Source organism: Lepidochelys kempii, chromosome 8 (genome assembly GCF_965140285.1).
Source record: "Lepidochelys kempii isolate rLepKem1 chromosome 8, rLepKem1.hap1, whole genome shotgun sequence".
NCBI lineage: Eukaryota > Metazoa > Chordata > Testudines > Cheloniidae > Lepidochelys > Lepidochelys kempii.
Window position 1 is genome coordinate 22,465,600 of NC_136387.1, and position 22,272 is coordinate 22,487,871.

The 22,272-nt window shown below is 47.8% G+C and overlaps 1 protein-coding gene across 2 annotated transcripts in view; it reads left to right on the forward strand.

The window, feature by feature from the left end:
* Positions 1–16,347, forward strand: part of PPARGC1B (PPARG coactivator 1 beta) — a 95,492-nt gene extending 79,145 nt beyond the window's left edge. For both annotated transcript variants that reach the window (XM_073355846.2, XM_073355847.2), the window contains 5 exons: positions 975–1,767; positions 3,188–3,263; positions 4,060–4,181; positions 4,585–4,736; positions 8,991–16,347. In XM_073355846.2, coding sequence (XP_073211947.1) covers positions 975–1,767; positions 3,188–3,263; positions 4,060–4,181; positions 4,585–4,736; positions 8,991–9,094 — 1,247 coding nt within the window. In that variant the 3' untranslated portion in view covers positions 9,095–16,347. The remainder of the gene's footprint in view (positions 1–974; positions 1,768–3,187; positions 3,264–4,059; positions 4,182–4,584; positions 4,737–8,990) is intronic.
* Positions 16,348–22,272: the final 5,925 nt, after the last annotated feature.

Consider the following 22,272-nt stretch of genomic DNA (forward strand, 5'->3'; position numbering starts at 1 on the left):
AATTCAGTGTGAAGTAGTCTAGTGCTAACCGCTTCTAGATATGGTGGGGTGGTGGTAATCTGAAGAATTATTTAAACAGTGTAAATATAATGGATTTTAGTAATAAAAACCTACATTTCTGTAGTGCCTTTCATCTGAAAGGACACCTCAGCACTTTAAAGCTACTTATTTAAGCAATTCAGATACCACTGAAATGCATCCACCTCTGGGGTGGAACATAGCAGCTGTTCAATGGTGCATAGCAACACTGCACAACAGATCCATCCAGGAAGTGAGAAGGAATCCTGTATGAACTGAAACTATGGAAAATACAAGGAGCCAGATTGTACATTCTCCTCTTGAATTTGGTCAGAATCCCAAGGATAAAGTTAACTGTTAATGGGAGCATTTCCATTGACTTTAGTAGGGGTTGGATTAGGCCTCAAATCCTTGCTTTTCCAAAAATTGTTATAGGATTGACAAAGACTATGGGAACTGGGCTCACGACTGGTCTGCTGTTGAGGGCATTTGCCAGGGAAGTCTCCCTTCTAAGCACTGCCCAGGTCCAAATCTGCTTGGCAATCTAGATGTAATGATACGCAACAACTACAGGCTAAATGTATGATGTAACAAGCGCATGGGCTAATTTTCAGAGGTTCAGAGTGCCTGCTGACCTCCACTGTTTCATGGGTGCCCAGGTCCTCTGACAATCCAGTCAAAGGCCTTTCTCACCAATGTGTTTTGAGGAGGAGGCAGGAAGGGGATCCTGTGGGCCTCTCTATCTGCAAACCACTGTGGTGTTGCAATGACCCTCTTCTGAAGACAGGAGGCTAGTAGTAACTATCAGGGAGCCCCTCGCTACAGAGTAGAAGGTTGGTGACTCTCCGTAGAGTTACCCAGACCTAGCTCCTTTTGCCATGACCAGTCGTGGTAAGAGTGGGAAAACTCTGCTCAAAGAGTTTCACTCTTGTGGTTTGTTGTGTGGGGGGGTCTAGGTCTCACACCGCCTACCACTCCTCCGTACAAGCCTGCTGAGGAGGACCTGTATAAGCCGGACATTCCCCATGGGTCAGCAAAGGAGGAAGCCACCATCACCTCCTCCATCCCGGGGCCAAGAACCTCAGCAGTGGCAGTCGACGTGTCAGCCTCCAGGAAACTCATGAAGAAGCACCCAGAGCGAACAGAGCTTTACGCACACCTGAGCCGAGCTGCCGTGCGCCCTTCCTCCTCGGAGCAGCAGGGGGTGCTGAAGCGGCCATTTTCTCGCTCTTTTGGGGACCACGACTACTGCCAGGTGCTGAAACCCGAGGCTACGCTCCAGAGGAAAGTGCTGAAATCCTGGGAGCCCCGGAGCCACACGGAGGGTGAGCACAAGCGAAGAGTGCCAGATGCACACTATCAGGGGTCGGGCCAAGGCAGCAATGAGGGGAAGGGTGAGGTCCTGTGGAAGGAGTGCAGCAAACAGCTCAGAGACCAGGAGATCAGAGCCAGCTTAACCAAGCACTTCGGCTTCCTGGACAGTGCCCTTGAAGATGAGGACACGGCCTTCTGCAAGACCCCCGAGTATGACACTGTCTTCGAAGATAGCTGCAGTGAGAGCAGCTCCCCCGTGGAGGAGGAGGAGGAGGAGGAAGACGAAGAACATTGCGAGCGTCCATTGGAATCCAAGCTTTGTTTGCGCAGGAACCCACTTGCCAGGTCCAGTTTGCACCACTGTTCCCGGAGCAGATCCAGTTCTGGGTCTTCGTGCTGCAGGTCCAGGTCTCCAGCAAACAGACGGACATTCAGGTATAGTTGGGCAGCTGGCAGGAGGGGAAGGGTGGGACTGATGAGTCCCAGCCTGCAACCACATCTCAAGCAAAATAAGTTCTTGGGGGTTTACACTGAGGGTATAAGAGAGGCAGGTGAACAGAGCACTGGCCTGGGCTCTGCCACCAAATCCTTGTGTAACCTTGAGCAAGTCACTTCTCCATCTCCCTGGGCCTCATTTTCCCAGTCTGTCAAATGAGGATACATTTGTTTTCCTCTGTGAAGCACTGAGATGCCAGGACAAAAAGCCGGTGCTAGAGACGTGCCAAGTGATGTTCTCGTGTCAGTGTGACAAACACAAGGACCCCAAAGTGAAGCTGAGGTGGTCCCCCCGACTCCTAGGGAAACATCCAAGCATTCAATCCCAAAGATCACTCAGGTGTTAAGCTTCAGGCGTCAGCCCTGACACACCGTACAGTGCAGAGTTAACACTGAACTCCTCCACAGAGCATAGGCGCCGACTCCATGGGTGCTCCAGGGCTGGAGTACCCAGGGAACAAAAATAGTGGGTGCTCAGCACCCACCAGCAGCCCTGCGGATCAGCTTCTCCCCCACAGTGCCTCCTGCCTGCCGGCGGGCTCTGGTGATCAGCTCCTCTCCCTCCCTCACAGCGCCTCCCACCCGCCACGATCAGCTGTGCAGCGGTGTGCAGTGGGGAGGAGCAGGGCTGGGGTGCGCTCAGTGGAGGGGGCAGAACGGGGATGGAGTGGGCACGGGAAGAGGCAGAGCAGGGGCAGGAAGACACGGGGCAGAGGTGGGGTCTTAGGGAAAGGGGTGGAGTGGTGGTCAAGCACCAGCTGGCAAATCGCAAAGCCAGCGCCTCTGCCACAGAGCATGGGTGTGCAGAGCACCTAGTCTGCGCATGGCATACACTGCATATCAATCCCAGGCCCTTCCAACCATCCAGCCCAGCAGGGGAGAGTTCTGATGAAATCGTCTCCAGTCATTTATTTTAGTTCATTAAAAGTAAGTGATAATACACCAGTGGCTGCTTGGCACTGGTCAGTCAGGCAATGCTTGACCTGTCGGAGGGTGGGTTTCTCTGGTGGTACAAGGAGGAGAATTGGGGAGGAGCCAGGAGCTCCTTGAGAAGGGGAGAGCTACAAGGAGATAGGGAGCCACATCAAGTATCTGTAAAGAATGATTTCCCTTGCGGCTTAAGTCCCGGAACCAGGCCTAAAGCGGTTTGGTTTGGGAAGCCAGGCTCTTCTCTGGAGGATCCACACCTGGCATCAGGGGAGCCTACTCACCAGGAGTCTCTTGGGTTAGAGATTTTTTAAAAGCTTGTGCCAGACATGGCAACTTGATTGTGCCTCCGCTTCCTTTTGACTGCCAAAGCTCCCCCTGCAGGATCCCTTGCTCCGCACTGAACTCCTCTCTCGTGCTTGCTTACAAACAGATGTGAATACAGCGAGCAATGTCAAGGGGGAAACGCGAGCTGGGACCAGATTGAGAAGAGACGCGACAAGGCCATTGTAAGTGCCCTGCAGGCTCCACGGGGGTGCTGTGCTGAACGAGGTGGGAGCAGATGGTTTCATCCTGCTGAAGCCCGTTTAAATCTTGGGACAAAGCAATTTGCAGCCCCTCAATTCATCTCCCACTCCAGAAAGGAGATGGTGGAGTGTATTGGCCCTGGCTGTGGCATTCCTGGGGGTGGGGCCAATTTTAAACAAGGGCGTGGGGAAAAGATAAAGAGCAAGCTATTGACGCTGGCAATATTCAGAATCCCTGGCACTGGAGGAATTCAGAGCACCCTACATCCACTGCACTCGGAATTAGCAATTAGGGCTGGGAATTCGGGGAATACTTGGAATTGCTAAGAGATTATGGAGCTGAGCCTCACTGCATATAAAAAGCAACAGATATACATAGAAAGCCTGTGTGTGTAGTGGTAGTACTTTATTGGTCTTCTGTGTTGCCTTGTACACCCCCCATACATCTCTGGCATTTTTAGCTCAGCACAAGCTGAGTTCCACAGACAGGAATTCTCAGTAACGTTCTCACAGTTACACTTCCACAAGGAAAACGCTGCAAAAGCTGAAAGGATGCAGTAGAAGGATAAAGGAAAGAAAATGTGCATGAAAAGAACTCAGCTGTTTGAGGTTGCTCAGAGAGCTGTTTGCGGAGGGGGGCTGGATCTTTGTTTTGCTTGTGCTCAGAGACTTGGGGGCATCGCCCAGCAGTGGGATTCCCCAATGGGTAATGCCAGGGGAGCAGCAGGGAGGCCTGGTAAGAGGGCAGGCCTGAGCTGCATTGGTTGTGCTTGTACAGGGTGAAGGCCGGGTGGTGTACATCAGAAACCTCTCCAGCAGCATGAGCTCCAGTGAACTGAAGAAACGCTTCGAAGTGTTTGGGGAGATCGTCGAGTGTCGGGTTCTGACCAGGAATAACAGGTGTGTTGAGCGTGAGCTCAGGCCCACACCTGGCAAAGCAATGGGAATTCTCATAGGGCTTTTCGGACATAGGACATGTGCTGGCTAACTCATTCTCATCTTTTAATGGGATGAATGGGGATGGCCTTAAAACAACACAGTCCGCTGGTGTACATCGCATCCCAGGGCTCACAAGGTTCAGAGGAGCTGTCTGTAAATTCCCCCTTGGGCCAAGGTGGGTGTGGGAGGCCTGTAGAACTGTTAAGATACCACAGGTGCAAGCGAGATGCACTGTACAATTCCTGCATGTGCCCTCCGTAAACCAAGCTACACGGTATGTGGCTCTCAGTCTCTTAGGAGATAAGGCTCATCAGATCCCTCTCCCTGGTCAGTCACCTCTTGATTCCTCTCTTTGGCTGCTCAGGGGGGATAAATACGGCTTCATCACCTACCGGTGTTCGGAACACGCCGCCTTATCGCTGAAGAACGGCGCCTCGCTGAGGAAGAGGAACGAGCCCTCATTCCAGCTGAGCTATGGTGGCCTTGGCAACTTGTGGACCAGATACACTGACTTGGGTGAGAAAGCAGGCGGGCCCCACTGGTGGCCAGGCTCTCATTTCCTTACGGCAGGGGGAGTTTTATGGCCCTCTGTGAACGCTGAGGCCCAAACCTCTCAATGGGGCGCTGCAGCTCTTCAGCTCAGTGTCCCCTGGTGAAGTCACGTGGGAGGCACCTGCCTTGTCCATTAAACCCTCATGGGTCTGGATTCTTCTTGACTGGGAGTTTCATTTAGTAATGTGCCACGGGGGATCATTTAATCGCCACAGCTTGGAGGTGCAGCAGCGCTGGGAAATCTCTGAACATCAGGGAGCACAAGGGGAAGTGTAGCAGCAGAGCTGCAAGGCATGCCTTTCCCAGGCTAGCTGGGGGGAAGCATTTAGTCTTCAGAGTGGAGGAAAAAACAAGGTTCCCCATAGCCCACACTCCAGCTGCTCCTGCTGAGTGCTGCAGAACTGCAGGCCAGTCCATGGCAGCCAGCAGGAAAATGTCAGGAATAGATAGACACATACGCCTGTGGAAAGGGCTTTCCCTGGGAGCTGCTTTGTGAAGAGTGGCCACATTATCCTGGCATAACTGTAATAGCACATTGCATTTTCCAACTCATTTCATCCTGGGACCGCAAACCACTTTACAGACATTAATTAAAGCCTCACAACTCCCATGTGACATGAACAGTTATTAGCCCAGTTTCACATACTGGGAAACTGAGGCACAGAGAGGCAAAATGACCTGCCCAAGGACACAGAGTTAGTCCATAATAGAGTCAGGATCAGAAACAGGAACTACTGAGCCTTCTTCCCAGGAACTAACCAATCGATCACATATCTTTCATCAAAGTTATATGTAGCAACTGGAAACCCCCCCCCCCATCCCATGATTGCGTGATGCATCTGGCAGTGTCTGATTCAGAGGTGTTCCAGGCCAAGCATTTGTGCAGTCATATTCCACACACTTTATGTGTATGTTTAATCCAAAAAAAAAGTTGTTAAAAGACCATAAAGGTCGCAAAGCCAGTCACTCAAAAATTAGCTCAGCCCCTTGGTGTCTCTGAATTATGATACAATCTTTAATTACCTGATCACAGACTATTTTCACCACAGGATCCCTGCCTCATTCAGTGAATGAATAGTTCTTCAATATTTCTTTTTATCCTCTTCATTCAGTCTATGGGCCCCAGTCTTATTTAGTACACATCATTTGAACTCCGCATGAACACAGAATTATTAATATCCCCCTGGGCATTTCTGTGGTCCTTATCACTATAGTGGTGGAGTGCATCACAAATTTTAATGCATTCTTTTCACAGCCCCCCTGTGAGGGGAGAGGCCAGGGAGCATTGCTACGCAGGGAACTGAGGCACAGAGATTAAAGCCAAAACTATCAAAGTGGCAATGAATTAGGGCTTGAGGTGCCCAGAGCCCGATTTTTCAGAGCACGATAGAGGTCCAGAGGAGAGCTCCCCTCGACCTGAGTTGCTGCTGTGAGTGCTCAGGACTTCTGTAAATCAGATCCCAGGGTATCAAGTCCAGCCCCCAGAAAATGAGGAGCACACGGTGGCCATTGGTGAAAATACTGGTGTACGTGACTTGCTCACATCACACAGGAACTCTGTGGCAGAGGCAGGGATAGAACCCCATTCTCTAGGTCAGCATTCAGCTGCTTTAATCGTGAGACCATCCTGTCTCTTCCTTCAGTCCCCTGCCTCATCCACTGAACACGTTCCAACTTCTGTACCGAGTGATGCAGGGGCCCTGTAGGCCAGAGGCTCTCAACCAGCTGGGGCTCAGGAGTCATTTGTAAATGTTGATAGCCTGTTGTGACTTAGTAAAAAAGGCCGGGGGAGAGGGCTGGGTACTGCAGCAGGTGGGAGGCTCTGTGGGGCATTGCAAAGCCCGCCCTGCATTCACTCCACAAATTTGGCCTTGCTGGCCCACCATCATCATGACGGAGAGGCAGCTGCGCCAAACCTGAGTGGCACTATGACCTGGGAGGTTGCAATGTCCAGAGCAGGTAACTGAGCCCAGCCAGCCCTACGGGACCAGAGCCTCTGGAGCGGCCACACAGCCCTTTAAAACATACTGGTGACCCAATTTTGAGTCGCGACTCATGGGTTGAGAAACCCTGCTGTAAACAACAGCCTCATTGACCCGTGACCACCGTCCGTCCTGTGAACTGAATGATGCAGGGCTCTTGTGCAAAAAATAGTATGTAATCGAAGACTATATCATAATGCATACACAGGAGTGGACTGAATTAAGGGGGCAGGGGCAACTTTAATTCTGGCATTTCCTAACTTTTGGAAGCTTGGCTTTGCAACTTCAATGTTCTTTTAATGTAGGGTGTTTGGGTTTTTTAAAGTAATCTCCTACATTGATTAAAAACTTAAAAAATTTATAAAACAAACTTCATCCTGTGGACATATTGAACCCCATATGGGTCATCAGCGAGGGCCGGAGTTTTAGATCCCCAGCACAGTCCTCCATCACTAAGGCTAATGGAGTAACTGGTAGCAGTAGAAGGCTATTAATGTCCCTCAGGGCCTGCCACTACCAGGGATGGAGACGTACTTTGCCAGTGAGTTTCACAGCTATTTGCTAGCAGCAAAGGAATGTTGAGACACAGGAATCCTGGGCTGTCCAGGTTTTATAGGAGAGTGTGTTCTAGTGGTTACAGACCCTCTGTCCTGCCCCAGCCTCTCCCGGTCCCCTCTTCTCTTATTCCACCATTTTCCCCTCTCCCATTCAAGTCAGGTGGCTTCTTCCTTCTCCTTCATGCTGCACAGGAGAGAGAGTTTCCCTTCTCTTAGTTTCAGTCGCCTGGCGCCACAGAGGAGCAATTGCTTTCTGTAGCAGCCAGGATGAGCAGTTATTGGGAAAGCCCTGTTCAGCCCTTCCATCGCTGAGCTGGAGCATTCTGGGTCAGGCCGGTTGGCACAGAGGAGCCATGACGGGACAGAGATATTCAGTGCAGATGGAATCTTCAGAGAACTTAGCTGCCAAACTCTAACCAAACTGTACTGATCATGTCTGAACTGAATTTTTTCAGAGGCTCAGACCTTGCCCAAATTTGGGCACATTTCCATAGAGATGGGGAAGGGTATGGCCCTGACACCAGGGTAACTCCCCTGTTCAAGCCCTCGCTCCAAAGCATGGAGCTGTGAGCGCTTCTTAATGAATCAGCCATAAGAATTTTTTTAACCTGGGCAAAACAGTGTATTTTTTCCTTAGTCTCATTCTCAGAAATGGCTGGACTGTTTTAGCTGAAACTTTTCAAAAAAATTTAGCTTGAGTCAGACACCCGGCATGGGAAGTTTCAGACTCAAGTTTGGCAAAGTTAGAATCAAATGGAAACAGTTTCTTATAATGGGAAGCATTGAGCAATCTTAGCTATAGGGTCTGCTACGAGTTCTGCCTACAACAGAAAACAAGTAATTGCCCAGGATTTTGATGGAGAAATCCCTCTCTTCTCTATTGAAAAGAGAGGGCTTTTCTCTGAGATGGAGGGGAAAAACACTGCACACTCCACTGCATTAGAGCTAAGAGAAAATGAGCTCATCTACTGCCAGGTTTCTTCGGGGGCTCAGTCAGGTGGGGAGTGGCTGGTCAGATTGCTGTTGGGAGTGAGAGTCACAGTATAATTTACATCTAATTAAACAGAAAACCCAAACCCACTTTTTTGAGGAGGCAGCATGGACTGATTATTTGACTAGAACCCTGGAATTCCTGAGTTCTAATCCCAGCTGCTACTACTAATTCATTGGGAGCCAGTTTGATCTAGCGGGTGGGGCAGTGGCTGGGCCTCAGAAGAGCTTGGTTCTGTTCTTGACTATGCCACTGACTTGCTGTGTGAACTTGATCAAATCACTTCACCTGTTTTCCCTCTCAACCTTTGTCTGTCCTATCTAAACTGTAAGCTTTTTGCTGCAGGAACGGTCTCTCACTATGTGTTTGTACAAATACTTAGCACAAAAGGCCCCAGTGGCTGAGGCCTAAAGGTTCTACTCTAACACATCATCATAATAATGTGAGAAAGAGCAAGTCAGAATACCACTCTGTGCCTCAGTTTCCCCATTTGTTAAATGGGGACAATTCTTGCCTTATGAGGGAGAGTGCAGATTAATTAGTCCACCCATGTGAAGTGCTTTATAAGTCTTAAGTATAATTAAGTAGCTATACTGATCTTCAAAGAGAAGCAGGATGTCAGTGCTTTGTGACCCCAGCAGATGTCCTGCACCCTGACTATCTCATACTCTGTCCTTGCCTTTACCAGATTCCAATGTGGAGGAGTCAGCCCCGGCTCCAGTGAAAAGCAAGTACGAGACCATGGATTTTGACAGCTTGCTGCAGGAGGCCCAGCGAAGCCTGCATCGATAACAGCCTTAACCTTGGAGGAACACCTCAATACCTCAGTCAAGGCACTTCCAATATGTTTACGTTTTCAAAGAAATTATTAAGTATATGAAAAAAGAGAGAGAGATTGAGAGAGACTGCTGTCCCTTTAAATTGATGTTTACATTGAACAAAGCTGCTTCTGTCTGTGAGTCCCCATGGTGTTGATGTTCCACTGCCACACATTAGTATCCTTGCTTCTGACTGGTTGTTTTCGAGTGAGCCTTCTCTTCCCCCTGCCTTCCCCGGGTCCCCCAACATCCACCCACGCTCCCGGAGTGGAGTTGCAGCTGTGTTCACCATAACATTTTTTGTCCGTAGTGTGTGATGATGAAACCGTTAATTGTGAATAGAATCAGGACTATAAACTAATTTTTAATAGAAGAAAAAAGTATATACTTAAAAATGTATTTATGGCTCAGATGTACTGTAATTCAGATTTATTGTATCGCTTCCTTGATTTTTAACTATGCACTGTAATGAGGCACTAGCCACTGAGCAGATGGGGGTCAGTCCGGGCGGGCATCCTGGATTAATCACTGAACCAGAGTTTGCCCCTTCAGCTGTGGAGTGAGCCATCCCGGGCCCCAGCCCCTGGTGAACTGGAACAGAATAGGGTTGGAGTTTGGCACTCCAGTGTGTTGGAAAAGCCATTTTTCCTGCTTGCATGGCTGAAAGTCCTGGGTCTCCAGCTGTCAGTCTCGGGCTGCCTGAGACCGAACATGCTGGAAAGCGATGAGTTTGGTGGTTGGGCACCGGCTGGTCCGGAGCTGGCGCGTTGTACAGCGGTGCAGCTTTGTGGGACCGGGGGAAGGGGAGTTATAAGGATGTAGTGTTAGGACACTATCAAACTAGGCACCATGGGAGTTAATCGCTGCTGGCCGCTTTGGTGATGGAATCAGTCACCATCCAGTGAAGCTGCTGTCCTGCCTTGAGAGCCTGGGAGAGAGTGAATTCTAAAAGCCCCCAAAGGGCCATCCCTGTTCATCCCCCCGCCCAGTACACAGGCAGGTGCATTGGTTTTGCATTAGGTGAGGATCACAGCTCCACTTAGATGATCAGCTAAAGCCTCTGTGAGATGCTGCTGGGCCCTCCTCAGCTCCATCCATTGGCTGGCTCAGCTGGAGCAAAGCGACGGGCTGGGTGTGTCGCGCACACCTACTTCCACACCACGCAGGGGAATTGGGTGAGAAAAGTCTCCTTTCACTCAGACTGGCAGCTAGATGGCATGGCAGCTAAGCGGAACATCCCTGCCGCATGCAGCATGCCGCCCTTCCTTTGGGTGGTGTCTGAAAAGCTATAGACCTACCCAGTCCCACTAGGAAGTTAGCAAATCCCATCTCCCTCTTGACCCCTCTTGGGCTATCACAGTCTCTCCAGTGGTCCTCATCTCTCCAGGCTGCTGACTAGCAGAACGCCAGTCATGAAGGCACTGCAGCCCTGGTGGGTGTTTGCCTGCTGCTGTCACCTCATTGCCTGCTGGGTAGCACTAACCCTGGCCTGCCTCTCGCTGGTTCCCAGAGATCCCCAATCACGGGGGCGTCCTTGCAAAGCCCATCAGCAGGGCTGGGTTTAAGGCACACAGTAGCAGTATGGTCAGCAGCTTCACTGGAGAGTTGACCTAAAAACTTTAAAGCCATTCCACATCTGAGCCGGGGAGAGACCGGGCAGTCAGAGAAAAAACAAGCCAGAAACAGTGTTTAACAGTGGGGACTAAATAACCTTGCTGACGCCACAACCTGCCCCCACGTTTTCAGTTTGTTTTTCACACACAGGTGAGACCGCTGGGATTGAGCCATCCCTTGTAGATAGAATAATAGCCTTAAATTCTGCCAATAGATAGATTAGATTCCCTTAAGGTCTCCCCTAGTACATGGCACTGACATATTGTGATGGTATTACTTCACCATATGGGGCACACATGACCAGAAACTAATTCCACGGGACTAGGTTCTAAGACTCTAATTCCTGCTGAATTGTACTGTGCTCCATCGACGCCAATGGCATCGCTTGTGATGTAAGATACTATTCAAAGGGGGAAGGGTGCTGGCTCTGTGTGACCCTAGGACACTTATCTGATTAGTTGTCTTATAACGTGGAGCTCAGGGTTCTAAAAATATCCAGTTACATGGTAATTACCTATGAGCTACCTGGTGACTTAAACGACACTTCCCAGAACCTTCATTAATGGGTTTATTATTGAGCACTTACATGGCATATTCCTCATGCTACTTCAGTCTTATTCCAGAGTAGTTACCTGATTGCGTCCCTACTGTAAAACAGAATCATGGGCTCTTCCTCTCCCAAGCTAAATTACACAAGTAATTCTGACCTAGACTGAGCATCTGCTATTGGCAGTCGCCTCATTGTAGCTTTGCCTTTTTCTGTCCTAGTATTTCCTCACAACAATGATGTTTACATGTGATTGCTATAGAGCTTACTGTAGAATGTATATAGCGACACATTTAGGGTGAGTAGTACTGTCCTGTGCTGTGCTGATGTTTTTCAGAAAACGATCAATCAAAACCGATACGTGTAATTCTTCCATCTCCTTGCTCAAGACAAGGATGGATCAAAGCTCACAACGCTGGCTTTGGTCAGAGATGGAAAATGCATCAAATGTTAAGAATGTGAAAGGGTTGAATGCAGTATAGGGAGAACTTCCTGGCATCTGGAAGGAGCCTCCTTCAGTGTGAATCACTCACTCGCTTCACAAACATTGATTTCAGTACACCCAGTTTTAAATCTCGTATTGCTTTCATGAGGCTGGACTTCCTGTGTTGGCCATTGGCCAATGACAGTTGCAGAACGTCAGCGCATCAAGTGAGATACTCTTGAAGAGGAAGGAAGATCCCGTGATGCACAGGGTCAATCAGTACTGCAATCCTAGGATAGGAAGAGATGCAATAAGTGGTCTTCGTGTTGCCTGAAGCCTATAAATTATTTTTGCAAGAAGCGTCTCCAGGACTTATGCAATATGCACTCAGGTGCACAAACGCACACACCTCTGGTTATGGCCTGGGCTGGGCAATGAGCTCCTGTTCGTGCTGCTGGTGACCACATACGCAGTGAAGCCAGTATTGCTGAATGTAAAGCCGGGGGGGCTATGGTTTGGAATATACGCACAGTTTACGCAGGTTAGCTCAGACCAGTACCTCTTGGTGGCTGCCGAGGGTTGGATGTTCAACCTGAGAAGCATAGCCATGAATATTCGCTTTGTTTATGTCAGTCACATTAGGTCTAGTGTAAAAATTGTACCCTCTGGACTGAGGCTTTTTTTAAGCTCCCCTTGGCTTGCAGTGCTACACTCTGCAGCAGGAGATTGTAGGGGAGGGAGGAGTTATATAGTACGGTGTTCTGGATGGGAATGCTCTTTGCCAATGGAGTGTGGATCCTTTCCTGGCTTTGATAGGGGAATGATTGCTCAGAGGCCAGCCACAATCAAAGAATGCAGTTTGATTCCTAGTATGCTACTGATCAAGGCTCAATCCAGGGAGGTGCTGAAGTCACCCAGAGTTGGGGGCACTCCCCATCTTTGAAGGATTGTGTCCTAAATTTGGAGCCACATATTTTCCCTGGGATGGGAGAGGGTTATTCTGAGAACGTGTCTTCAACTCGAGGAGAAGAAAATAGCAGTCTGAAAGGAATAGCTTTAAGTCCCACGGAGCCGGCACTCGACAGAGAGGGAGAGAGTCTCTGTGGGCATTACACCATTCAGCTGAGCAGAGGCTATGGCACATTCACCGACGCTTCCCATGCAGAGTGGCACAGTGCATAGCAGCCAAGGAAGGGACTCCTCCCCTGCGACACCCCTCCTTGTCTTCTCCGCCCTTCTCTGCGCACAGTCCCACATTCTACAGGGACACTCTCCCACTTTTCCCCACGTTTGCTTTTCAGGGTCCATGTATCTCCCCCGCCCCCAGTAATAACTACAGTGCAGCAATAACATCAACGTGCGGAAGAAGCCATGCGTCTATGAGGGAAGCAGAGACTTATATAAGGAAAGAATTTAGTTTCTGCATGAGGGTGGGAGTAAAAATGGTGTGTTAAAATAGGCAATCAGGAAGGGGCATTTAGTTTTTTAATTAATTGTGTGTGTGCACAGAAAATCCCTTGATGGTTTCTATTTGCTATCAGGTACAAAACCTGACATGCAGAGTAAATGATAAAGCCCCAGTCCCCTTTTCTCATCCACTGACCCATTAAATCTCATTGTTTTGCATGAGATACAGTTCTTTGAGGCAGAATCTAGTGCATTCCTATGACTTCTCAAGATGAGGATTGTTTCTGAATGTCTGGACTGGGGAGGGACAGCTGGGGAATGCAGGGTTTTAGAGCTGATGTTGCCCATTGAAAATATCTATCCCCAGTTCCTACTCAGTGCAACTTTGAGCTGCATTATCTGCACAAAGTGTAAGCAGCCGCTCAAGTCTCTATGTTGCAGTGTTTGCATTAGATCTCTGTACTGGTCCATGTAAAGAAGATTTACAGAACCAGCTTTATTTTTTTGTACTAATATTCTTTTGGGAACTCTCTTGAATTCTTAATATATCATTATCTGTAGCTGAGCCTTTAAAACCTTTTGTTCTTGACGTGATAGTCCATCCTTGACAATTCTGAGCAATACAGAACCAAGTAAAGCTTGCAGGTTTCCATTGCTCTTCCTATATAGATTCTGTAATCAGGTAGTGGCTTAGAAAGTCGGGTTGCAATATACCAGGTGGCACTGCAAGGGGCATTATTTATCAGAGAGCTGAACAAGGTTAATCTAATAATCAGGTGTGTGTATGTGAATGAGCGAGAAGAATTAAATTGATGCATTTCTTGAGGAAGGTGTAAGAATTTCACCTAAAAAGGGGCACATCTGCTTTGTTATTTATAATAAAAGCTAAATTCTACTTTTTGTTTAAAAAAGGACACTGCTAATAACTCTTAAGGGCTCAATTTTGCCACCCTGCTCATGGTGAGTAAGTAGCACCTTACTCCTGGAGTAAGTAAAAGTAGCAGAATTGATCCCTTTGTGATTAAGAATCAAGGTTTTAGTTGACTGCATTTTTTGTTTTAAATTGGTAGAGGTTTTTTATATTTCACTTAATTTCTTTCCCAGTTGTGTTCCGTTGTGTCCTTATTTATGTAATATACTTTAACCTTAAAAATGGCATGGATTCTTATGCCTTTTCTTTATTCTTATTTTTAAAAAGAGATTTATTTCTAGTGTGATTTAACTGTCTAAACGAGAGAACGTTTTCTTGTATTTTTACATTGTCAGATTCTATAGTTTCATAGATAATTTAACCAAATCGCTCAATGTATTATCTATATCTATCCGGTGGGTATAAAAGTTCTATTTTAAATTGTGTAAATACTTCAGAACTGGCTTCTTTTTCCAGACTCCCCTTGCTGTGGAGTTACTTGTTTACATCACAAAGACTGTAGAATCTCTACGCTCATGTACTGTAAATAGTGAAGTGATCTGCCTATAAATAAACTATAACAAATACACTATAACATAAAAAAATCCAACTCTGTCCTGATAATGCTTCAGTTTATTAGTGCAAACCCATTTATACATGTTCAGGGAGAAGGTGACTTTTGTTGCAAAGAAATGCTTTCCTCCATCTTTCAGACTTTGAAGAATGATTAATTACAGAGCAAAATATATGCCCCTCCACAAACAGGTGTTTCCTATGGCCACCCATTCATTTTAGGACTTGAGTATTTGCAGTAAAAGCGATAAAGGGTAATTCCTTCACTTGGTGTTGCTAATGGAAGGAATTGTACATTCTGCCAAGAGTGGTTCTTTATGGAATTGATTGATTTTTGTTGCTTTTTGCCTTTTGTTATACAGAAGTTGCACTTCTTTAAATTGGGAGTTTAAATTGATTTTGTTACAAACCAGTGCAAACCCCTGTGTAAGAGTTGCTTATTTCAGTTTAGGTGAATCCATTTTATTTGCTGTATTAAGCTACATCGAAATAAGCCACTCTTACTGCAGAATAAGAAGGTCTGTATGCCGTCTTTTACTGGTTTAAGGCACATTGGCTGAGCGCACAGGACAGTTGCCCTGCTGCTACCTGTTTCGTGGGCTTTGATTGGTAGGGATGTCAGATGGACACATTTCACCAGCACTAAATTATCTACGACTTGGTAATAAACAGTTGAACTTGCCCATGCTAGGATAGAGAACAACTCCTCTCTCCCCTCTCAAAAGCCTCCTACACTCCAGCTGATGTATGTTTTTACACTAGCAGAAGGGAAAGGGAAACATCACGATAAAAATGGGAAATATCTGGAGTTTATCCAATATGTAATATTCACATTGACCTACATTTTCTGTCCACACTCATAGCAGTGTGAACCAGGAGTAGCCCGACAAAGTCAATGCAGCTGGAACCAGTGTGAGGTCAGGCTCAGGTCCTTTACAACTAAGTACCTGGCCTGCACATATGTTTTGGAGTCTTCTCATGTCAGCAGTCCTGCTGACTCCAATGAGACTACATAGGTGAGAAAAAATTCCTCGGTGAGTAAACTGTTTGCAGGATCGGTCCCTTCTTTGGAGTATTCCTTTCTAAAACAAACAAACCGCATCCATCCTGATAAGCAAATGGAAACATTTACAAATAATTTGTGACATCTCACTGATGGGAGAAAAAGATTTGTGTCAAGTACATTTTTTGTTGACTGTCTGGCCATCAACTGAGTTGATTAAAGAATGAGAAGAAATGTGAAGGGTTCATGTTTAGTTATTCCACCTGGAAACAGTCAGGGCACACCCTGACTGTTTTGTAGAAGCAATGCACACATTGCTCTATCCAAGGACAAGGACTAGATATGAACCATGAGAAGTTGATTAAAAGACAGTGACCGTGGGAAGCTTACTTAGCCTGGGCTCAAGGCCTGAGAACCAGGATTGTAGTAGATAAAAGTTGATAAACAAGTATCTTAATCAACGTCATACATTCCTTTGTGTGTCTTTTTGCGGTAGAAGTATGTAATGCATAGGGGGAAGAAATATAATAAAAGGGGAAGGTGGAAAGCTGGGGGAAGCAGCCCAATTCAGCTGACCAGCCTGCTTGCTTGCATAAAGCAAGCAGCCCAATTCAGCTGACCAGCCTGCTTGCTTGCATAAAGCTGTGTTCTGTCTCATCATTGAACTGCCACAGAAATGGTTTGTGAATAATGTATTTAACAACATCAATCGGTGAGATAAATCATTTGCAACAAATATCTCCATCAGTTTCATTTGTTCCCATTGAAATTAAAATAATGGAGTTTCCCTATGCTGGTTGCAGTTTCTATTTAGTAAAATATCAATTTATTGCACACCTAGAGGCCTTTTCTGTTAGTTCATATATTTTTCACCTCCTGCATTAGTCAGTGCTCTCTCTGTTCCCTTCAGCATAGAGATAGATTGACACATTTCTGTCGGGTGATGGGAAGAAAAGGCAGGAGTTTGTTTTTCTGACTGGGGACAGTTTTTACAGCTGACCTTGTGCCACACGGCCTCCATGTCTTTGCCTACAGCAGGGACAAGGGAGGTCTTGGTTGAAAATAACCAGCTGCTCCCTGGTACTTTTCGTAGTGGCGAGCGCGTGTGCTGTACCGCTGTCTGTGCACGTTAGCTGAGCAGGTATTGCAGTTTTACAGAGCTATAATGCCCACACTTTTTGGATGACTGTGCTCGTTTATCAGGCCAACACCTCGGCAGCACCAGCTGCCTCCCATTCAGTTGCACAGGATCTAGTCTGCCATAGTCAGTGCCAGATTGACAATGGCTCCAGTGGCTCCATGGAGCTGGGCCCATGCTCAGAAGGGGCCCTGGCCTGCTCCGCTTGCACTGCGCCCCGAGACCCCGTTGGCTCCCCCAACCCACCACTTGCTCCTCTCAGTCTGCCCGCCGGCTGGCCGAGATTTCCTCTCTGCCCCCTGGCCCCACTCCAGGCTGCTCCTCTCAGCCCTCTCGCTGGACCCCAGTGCGCCTCCGGCTCCGGGCAGTCTCTGCTTCCCACCACCTGTGGGGCCCCGCCTGTCTCTCCGGAGCTGAGCCACCTGGGACTGGTGCAGAAGCCTGGCCAGTCTCAGCCAGGTATGTGTGGGGGGAACAGTGTGGAGGGCTTGGCTGGGCCCCTCCAGGCAAGTGCATCTAGAGGGACCCCGGCCGGGGCAGGTCCTGTCTTGGCACTAGGGAGTGGGGGTTCTGTGTGGGGGGGTGCTGGGCATAGGGAGACGGGAGGTGTTGGTTGTGGGAGGCTGTGTGGTGTGACATGGGCCTACCCCTGAGGGGAAGGGGCATGCTGGCAGCACAGGGACGGGCAGGCCACTGTGCGCCTGGCAACTGGCGGTCTGTAAATAGTGCCCTCGCGTTAGCCCCTGCCATGCTATGCCCCATTGCCTCTAGCTGGCCCCTTGCTCTGGGGACTGACCTCCCTGCGCCATGCTCCATTGCCTCCATAGGAGCCCACAAATATGTTTGGTGCCAGGCCCACAAAAGGTTAATCTGGCCCTGGCCATATTGCTTGGGTGGCTTCTGCTTTCATGACTCTGAACTTTGGAGCAGTCCCAGGCACGTTAAAATCTATAGGACTGTACAGGAGATGAGGGGTTGTAGTGCGAAGGGAACCTGGCCTGGAGACTTCTCATTAAGACCTTGTTTAGAGTTCCTGCCCAGAAAACGTGAAGTACAATGGAAGGAGGAGGCAAATGGGGTTCACATGCAGAAGAAGTTGAAGTTCTTACCAGGAGCCTCTCCACCTCGTAATTGAACGTCTCCTGCAGAAATTGAAGGCCTTGTGTGTATAGGCTGGGGCCAGACTGGACACAGGAAAGCTGAAGTTTGCCATTTCGGGGCCAACAAATGGAGGATAATGTCAGAGAATGGTGAGAGAGAGAGAGAAACATAAATGGCTCATTAACCCTCCCTGCAAGAGAGAGACACTTAAACTGCGCCTTTAAAGTGGAAGCAGGATGAGGGTGCTGCCGCTGGGAAGGGTGCACATGTCCTGAAAAGCAAGGCTCCCCAGTAGAATACACTTATCCTAAGTTTAGTACCATGACGTTTCACTGAAAGGTGTGCTGCAAAGAGCTACCCCCTCAGAACATGCCTCTGCAAAGCTCCAGCCCTCAGATCTAACTCAGAGCCTGGCAAGGATTTGTCCAATAAACTCTTGTGATTTAATCTGTAGCAGAGCATGATCCTCTCCTGCCTTCTTGCCACAGAAACTTGCTCAGACTCCACTGGCTGGATCTCCACAACATGCTGTTCATTCATGTTCCCTCCACCAACACCTTTACAGTTTTGTGTAGCAATGCAGTGTCCCTTGTATCTTCAGCCCTTTTCCCAGGGTCCAGGAGGAGGAGAAGCCTCCCTTGCTGGAGATCCCTCTGACTCTGGGCTCAGCCAACCCTGCTCCTCTCCCTTCCTGTGCTTTTCTTAACAATCCTGAGCTCACCCAGCTGCCTAACCCACCATACCTGATTAGATAATTAACTGCAATACTCAGGTTAGTTTTCGGGGAGGGGCATGGACAGAATTGGACTATGTGGTGGCAGAGTGATCAGGGTGCAGGCTCACCTGTTAACTTCCTGCACTGTCACACGATCCATTTGCATTTTGAAAATGTGTCCGCTTCGCAGCAAGGTTTGCGTGGGGTATGTTGTGAGCTGCACTCAAAAGATAATCTCACGTGCTCACTTTACAGCAATGCAGGGAACAGGAGGACTAGAAGATGTATGGTTTTAACCCTTGCCTCCACAGATCCACTTTTCTTTGGAACTTTAAACCCCTTTTAATTCTGAGAATGTTCCATTAAAACAACTCCGTGAAAAAGGGTCTGATCCTCCAAAGGGAGTGGATCTTCTGTTAAAAACTACTTACCTGGCATGTCTCAGAGCTCAGATGTGGACATCCCTATCTTCTAAAGATCAGGAGGAATTGCACAGTGTTTTCACTCACAAGTATCTCCTGTTGCTGCAGATTCACTCACCAACAGGCCGTACAATCTTTTTTTCATTATTTGGGAATAAGGCAGAGGCCAGCTAGTTTCCTGCACAGACATCCTTTATGAGTCTCTGCTGCATATGAAGTGGGAATTCCTGTTGATCCCAGAATTGTTGAACACATTCAGTCTACGACTCTGGTAAATACCGATTTTTTTGGCTGAGTTTTTATTTCAGCTTCTTTCTCTCAGAATTCCTCCAGGTCTGGCCTCTTAGCTTAAAGTTATATCAAGTGTCTTAGGCCAAGATGTCCTAAGTCTAATTCCCACCTGAAGTTTTGCCAGGCATAGTTCTGAGGCTCTGCTCACCAAAATGCCCAGACTGCTTTATAGGTTTATTCCTGTTCTCCATTGCTCAGGGAATGATATGGGTACTAGTGCAGTATTTAAAATCATAGAATCATAGAATATCAGGGTTGGAAGGGACCTCAGGAGGTCATCCAGTCCAACCCCCTGCTCAAAAGCAGGACCAATCCCCAATTAAATCATCCCAGCCAGGGCTTTGTCAAGCCTGACCTTAAAAACTTCTAAGGAAGGAGATTCCACCACCTCCCTAGGCAAATCAAAACCTTGATGCTTTAAATTGAGGTCAGAAGAACTTCAGGTCTCCACGTCTTGGAAATACTGATTTTAGCTTCTGCTTGACATAAATTCCAGTTGATGAGGTCTCTGAAAGCTTTGCCAACTCAAGGCATGTAGAAGTCTGGAGAGAAATCAATTACGACAATGTGTGCGCGTCCCCATTCCAGTATAAATCAATCCTTGCTGGCTGCCAGGAGCAGACAGGTAACTGCAGGGAGCAAGGCATGTTGGTTTCTTCCTTTTGTGAGGGCTCTCTACCCGGTCTTCAATTTGCCTGTCCAATCTGAGCCACCATGCTGATTTCTGTGCCCTTGTCACACCCAGAAGGTGCTGTTCCTTCAGGGCCCCACTGTTTTTTAAGGAAAACGAACCAATTTGCTCCTCTCCCTACAAGGCAGTAGAAATGCCTGCTTCTATTGTTGCTGCTATATTGGCTATGTTATTGGTTGCTATAGAGATGGGTTCTCTCTGTGCCTGTGCAGCCAGCCCTGGATCTCCATCTTACTTCCCTTCATGGTTTATTCAGTCCCCGGTTGTACTTTTTCCCCATTCATGGCTCCTGCCCAGGCTCCTTCTCACATTCAGACTTAGATTCCTGGTTTCCTCTCAGCAAGGTTCCAGAGGTCAGGAGGGAGCTTTCCCCCCATCTGTTTCTTCTTTTTCTCCATCATTTCCAGCTACCTTTGTGTCCACCACTGTGCTAACTCCCTCTTCCATCTCTCCTTAACTTTTCCAGCTTTCCTCACGGACTAGCCCCGTCTCCTAGACCAAGTGAAGGTTTCTGTTTCTTTAAATTCCTCAGGTCTTTGCCACTCATCTTTCATTTCTTCTAGGGGAAGAGGGTTCCCTTGTGACATTGTACGGACTGCATTCCCCAAGGCTATAAGTTCACTAACTACAATCGCACCAGGGATGAATTTGGCCCCCACATCTTGTGTGCTGCTACAGCTAAGTCACTAACAATGGGCCAAAGTACATGTACAGGAACCCTGGTTTGTGTCCACATTCAACACAGTTAGATGTCAAGTTGCAACCAGGCTCAGAAGCTGGGGAGCCTCAAGCATACTTTTAAGCCAACAGGGTTATCTGGAACAAAGCCCTGCCCATGTAGGAGTTCCAGACCACGCTAGCTGTTTGATAATAATCACTGTATTAAGCAGAACCAGGCATGGCAGCTGCCTCTGGATACACCTGCAGCTCGTAGGGATTTGGTGTCCCAGCCTGGTGAAGGCTTTAGGGAGGCAGGTGTTAATATACAAACTAGGTAGTGGCCCTGCTGGCATATTCACAACTCGCTCTGTGCAATCAGCATTAAGATGTTCTGCTTCCTTTTCAGCTTTGCTTCACTGCAGCTCCGTGGGGTGCATTTCTGGAGCCAGGGAAGAGGCAGCAACAGAAAGCTTTGAAGAGGAGTTCAATTACTCCCTGAGTCTTGACATCTATAAGGACCCCATGTCTCTGAGTTGTGGCCACACCTTCTGCAAGGAGTGCATCCAAGAGGTGATCAATACAAATCAGCAGAAGCCCTGGGACACCTACTCCCACTCCATCTGCCAAGTCAACCTCCTACCCTTCCCAAAGCTGCAGAAGAACTTCCAGCTGTGCCGCATTGCGGAGAAGTTCCTGGCCCCACCTTCCAAGGAGGACTGCTGGCCGGAGTTGAAGCCAGCAGCACCCAGGCAGGAGGAAAGTATCCCCTGTGATTTCTGCCTGGGGCAGCCTCAGCACGCAGTAAGGAACTGCCTAAACTGCGAGGCATCATTCTGCCAGGACCACTTGAGAAAACAGCATCAAGACTGCCCAGTAAAGCCATGTCCAGTGGAGCCTCATGACTTGAGCTATCTATTGTAATGAATGTTAGCAGCTACTGCTTCCCTTGTTTTATGTGCAGCAGTGTGAGTCTGCTACATTGTCTGAAAGTGGCTAAGGGACCAGAAGCAAAGGGCAATGCAAAGCAGCCATGTTATCTGATTTGGGAGTAGCCTATAGTGAAGTACAGCAGGGATCAGTTCCACTTTTACTTAACATCTGTGTTAATAATCTGAAATTGTACAATAACAGCACAGTCATTACATATGCAGATGATATTGCACCAGGAGACATCGCAGACACCAGTGAGGACAAGGGAGTGTATACAAGGGGACACAGAATAGGCATAAGAAAAGGAAATACAATATTCAACCTGGAAATCATTTAAATCCTTTTTGGGTTGGGGAGAAGGAGGAAGAGATCAGTGGATGCATCATACCAGACTGGATTGATGGCTTGTTACTATCTATAAGAAAATGGATTTGTCTGCTGGATAAAAAACGTTAAACTCCATATTCAAGGAGTCCTTGTCTGGACACAGATTCAGGACTCTTTATTGACAGAACCAGTCCCAATCTGCTAAACTCTCAGGACTAGACAAAGGAGTTAATCAACTCTATTCTTTGCAAGTGGATCACAAACAGCAACACCTTCCATTAGAAGGGTATTGTGGTCTCAGTAGGAAACCTCTTTGTGCTGCAATAACACCTAGCTCTTATGACAATATTATTAGGAAACCTTTGTACGTAGCACCATAGGTGTGCCAGGCACTTCAAA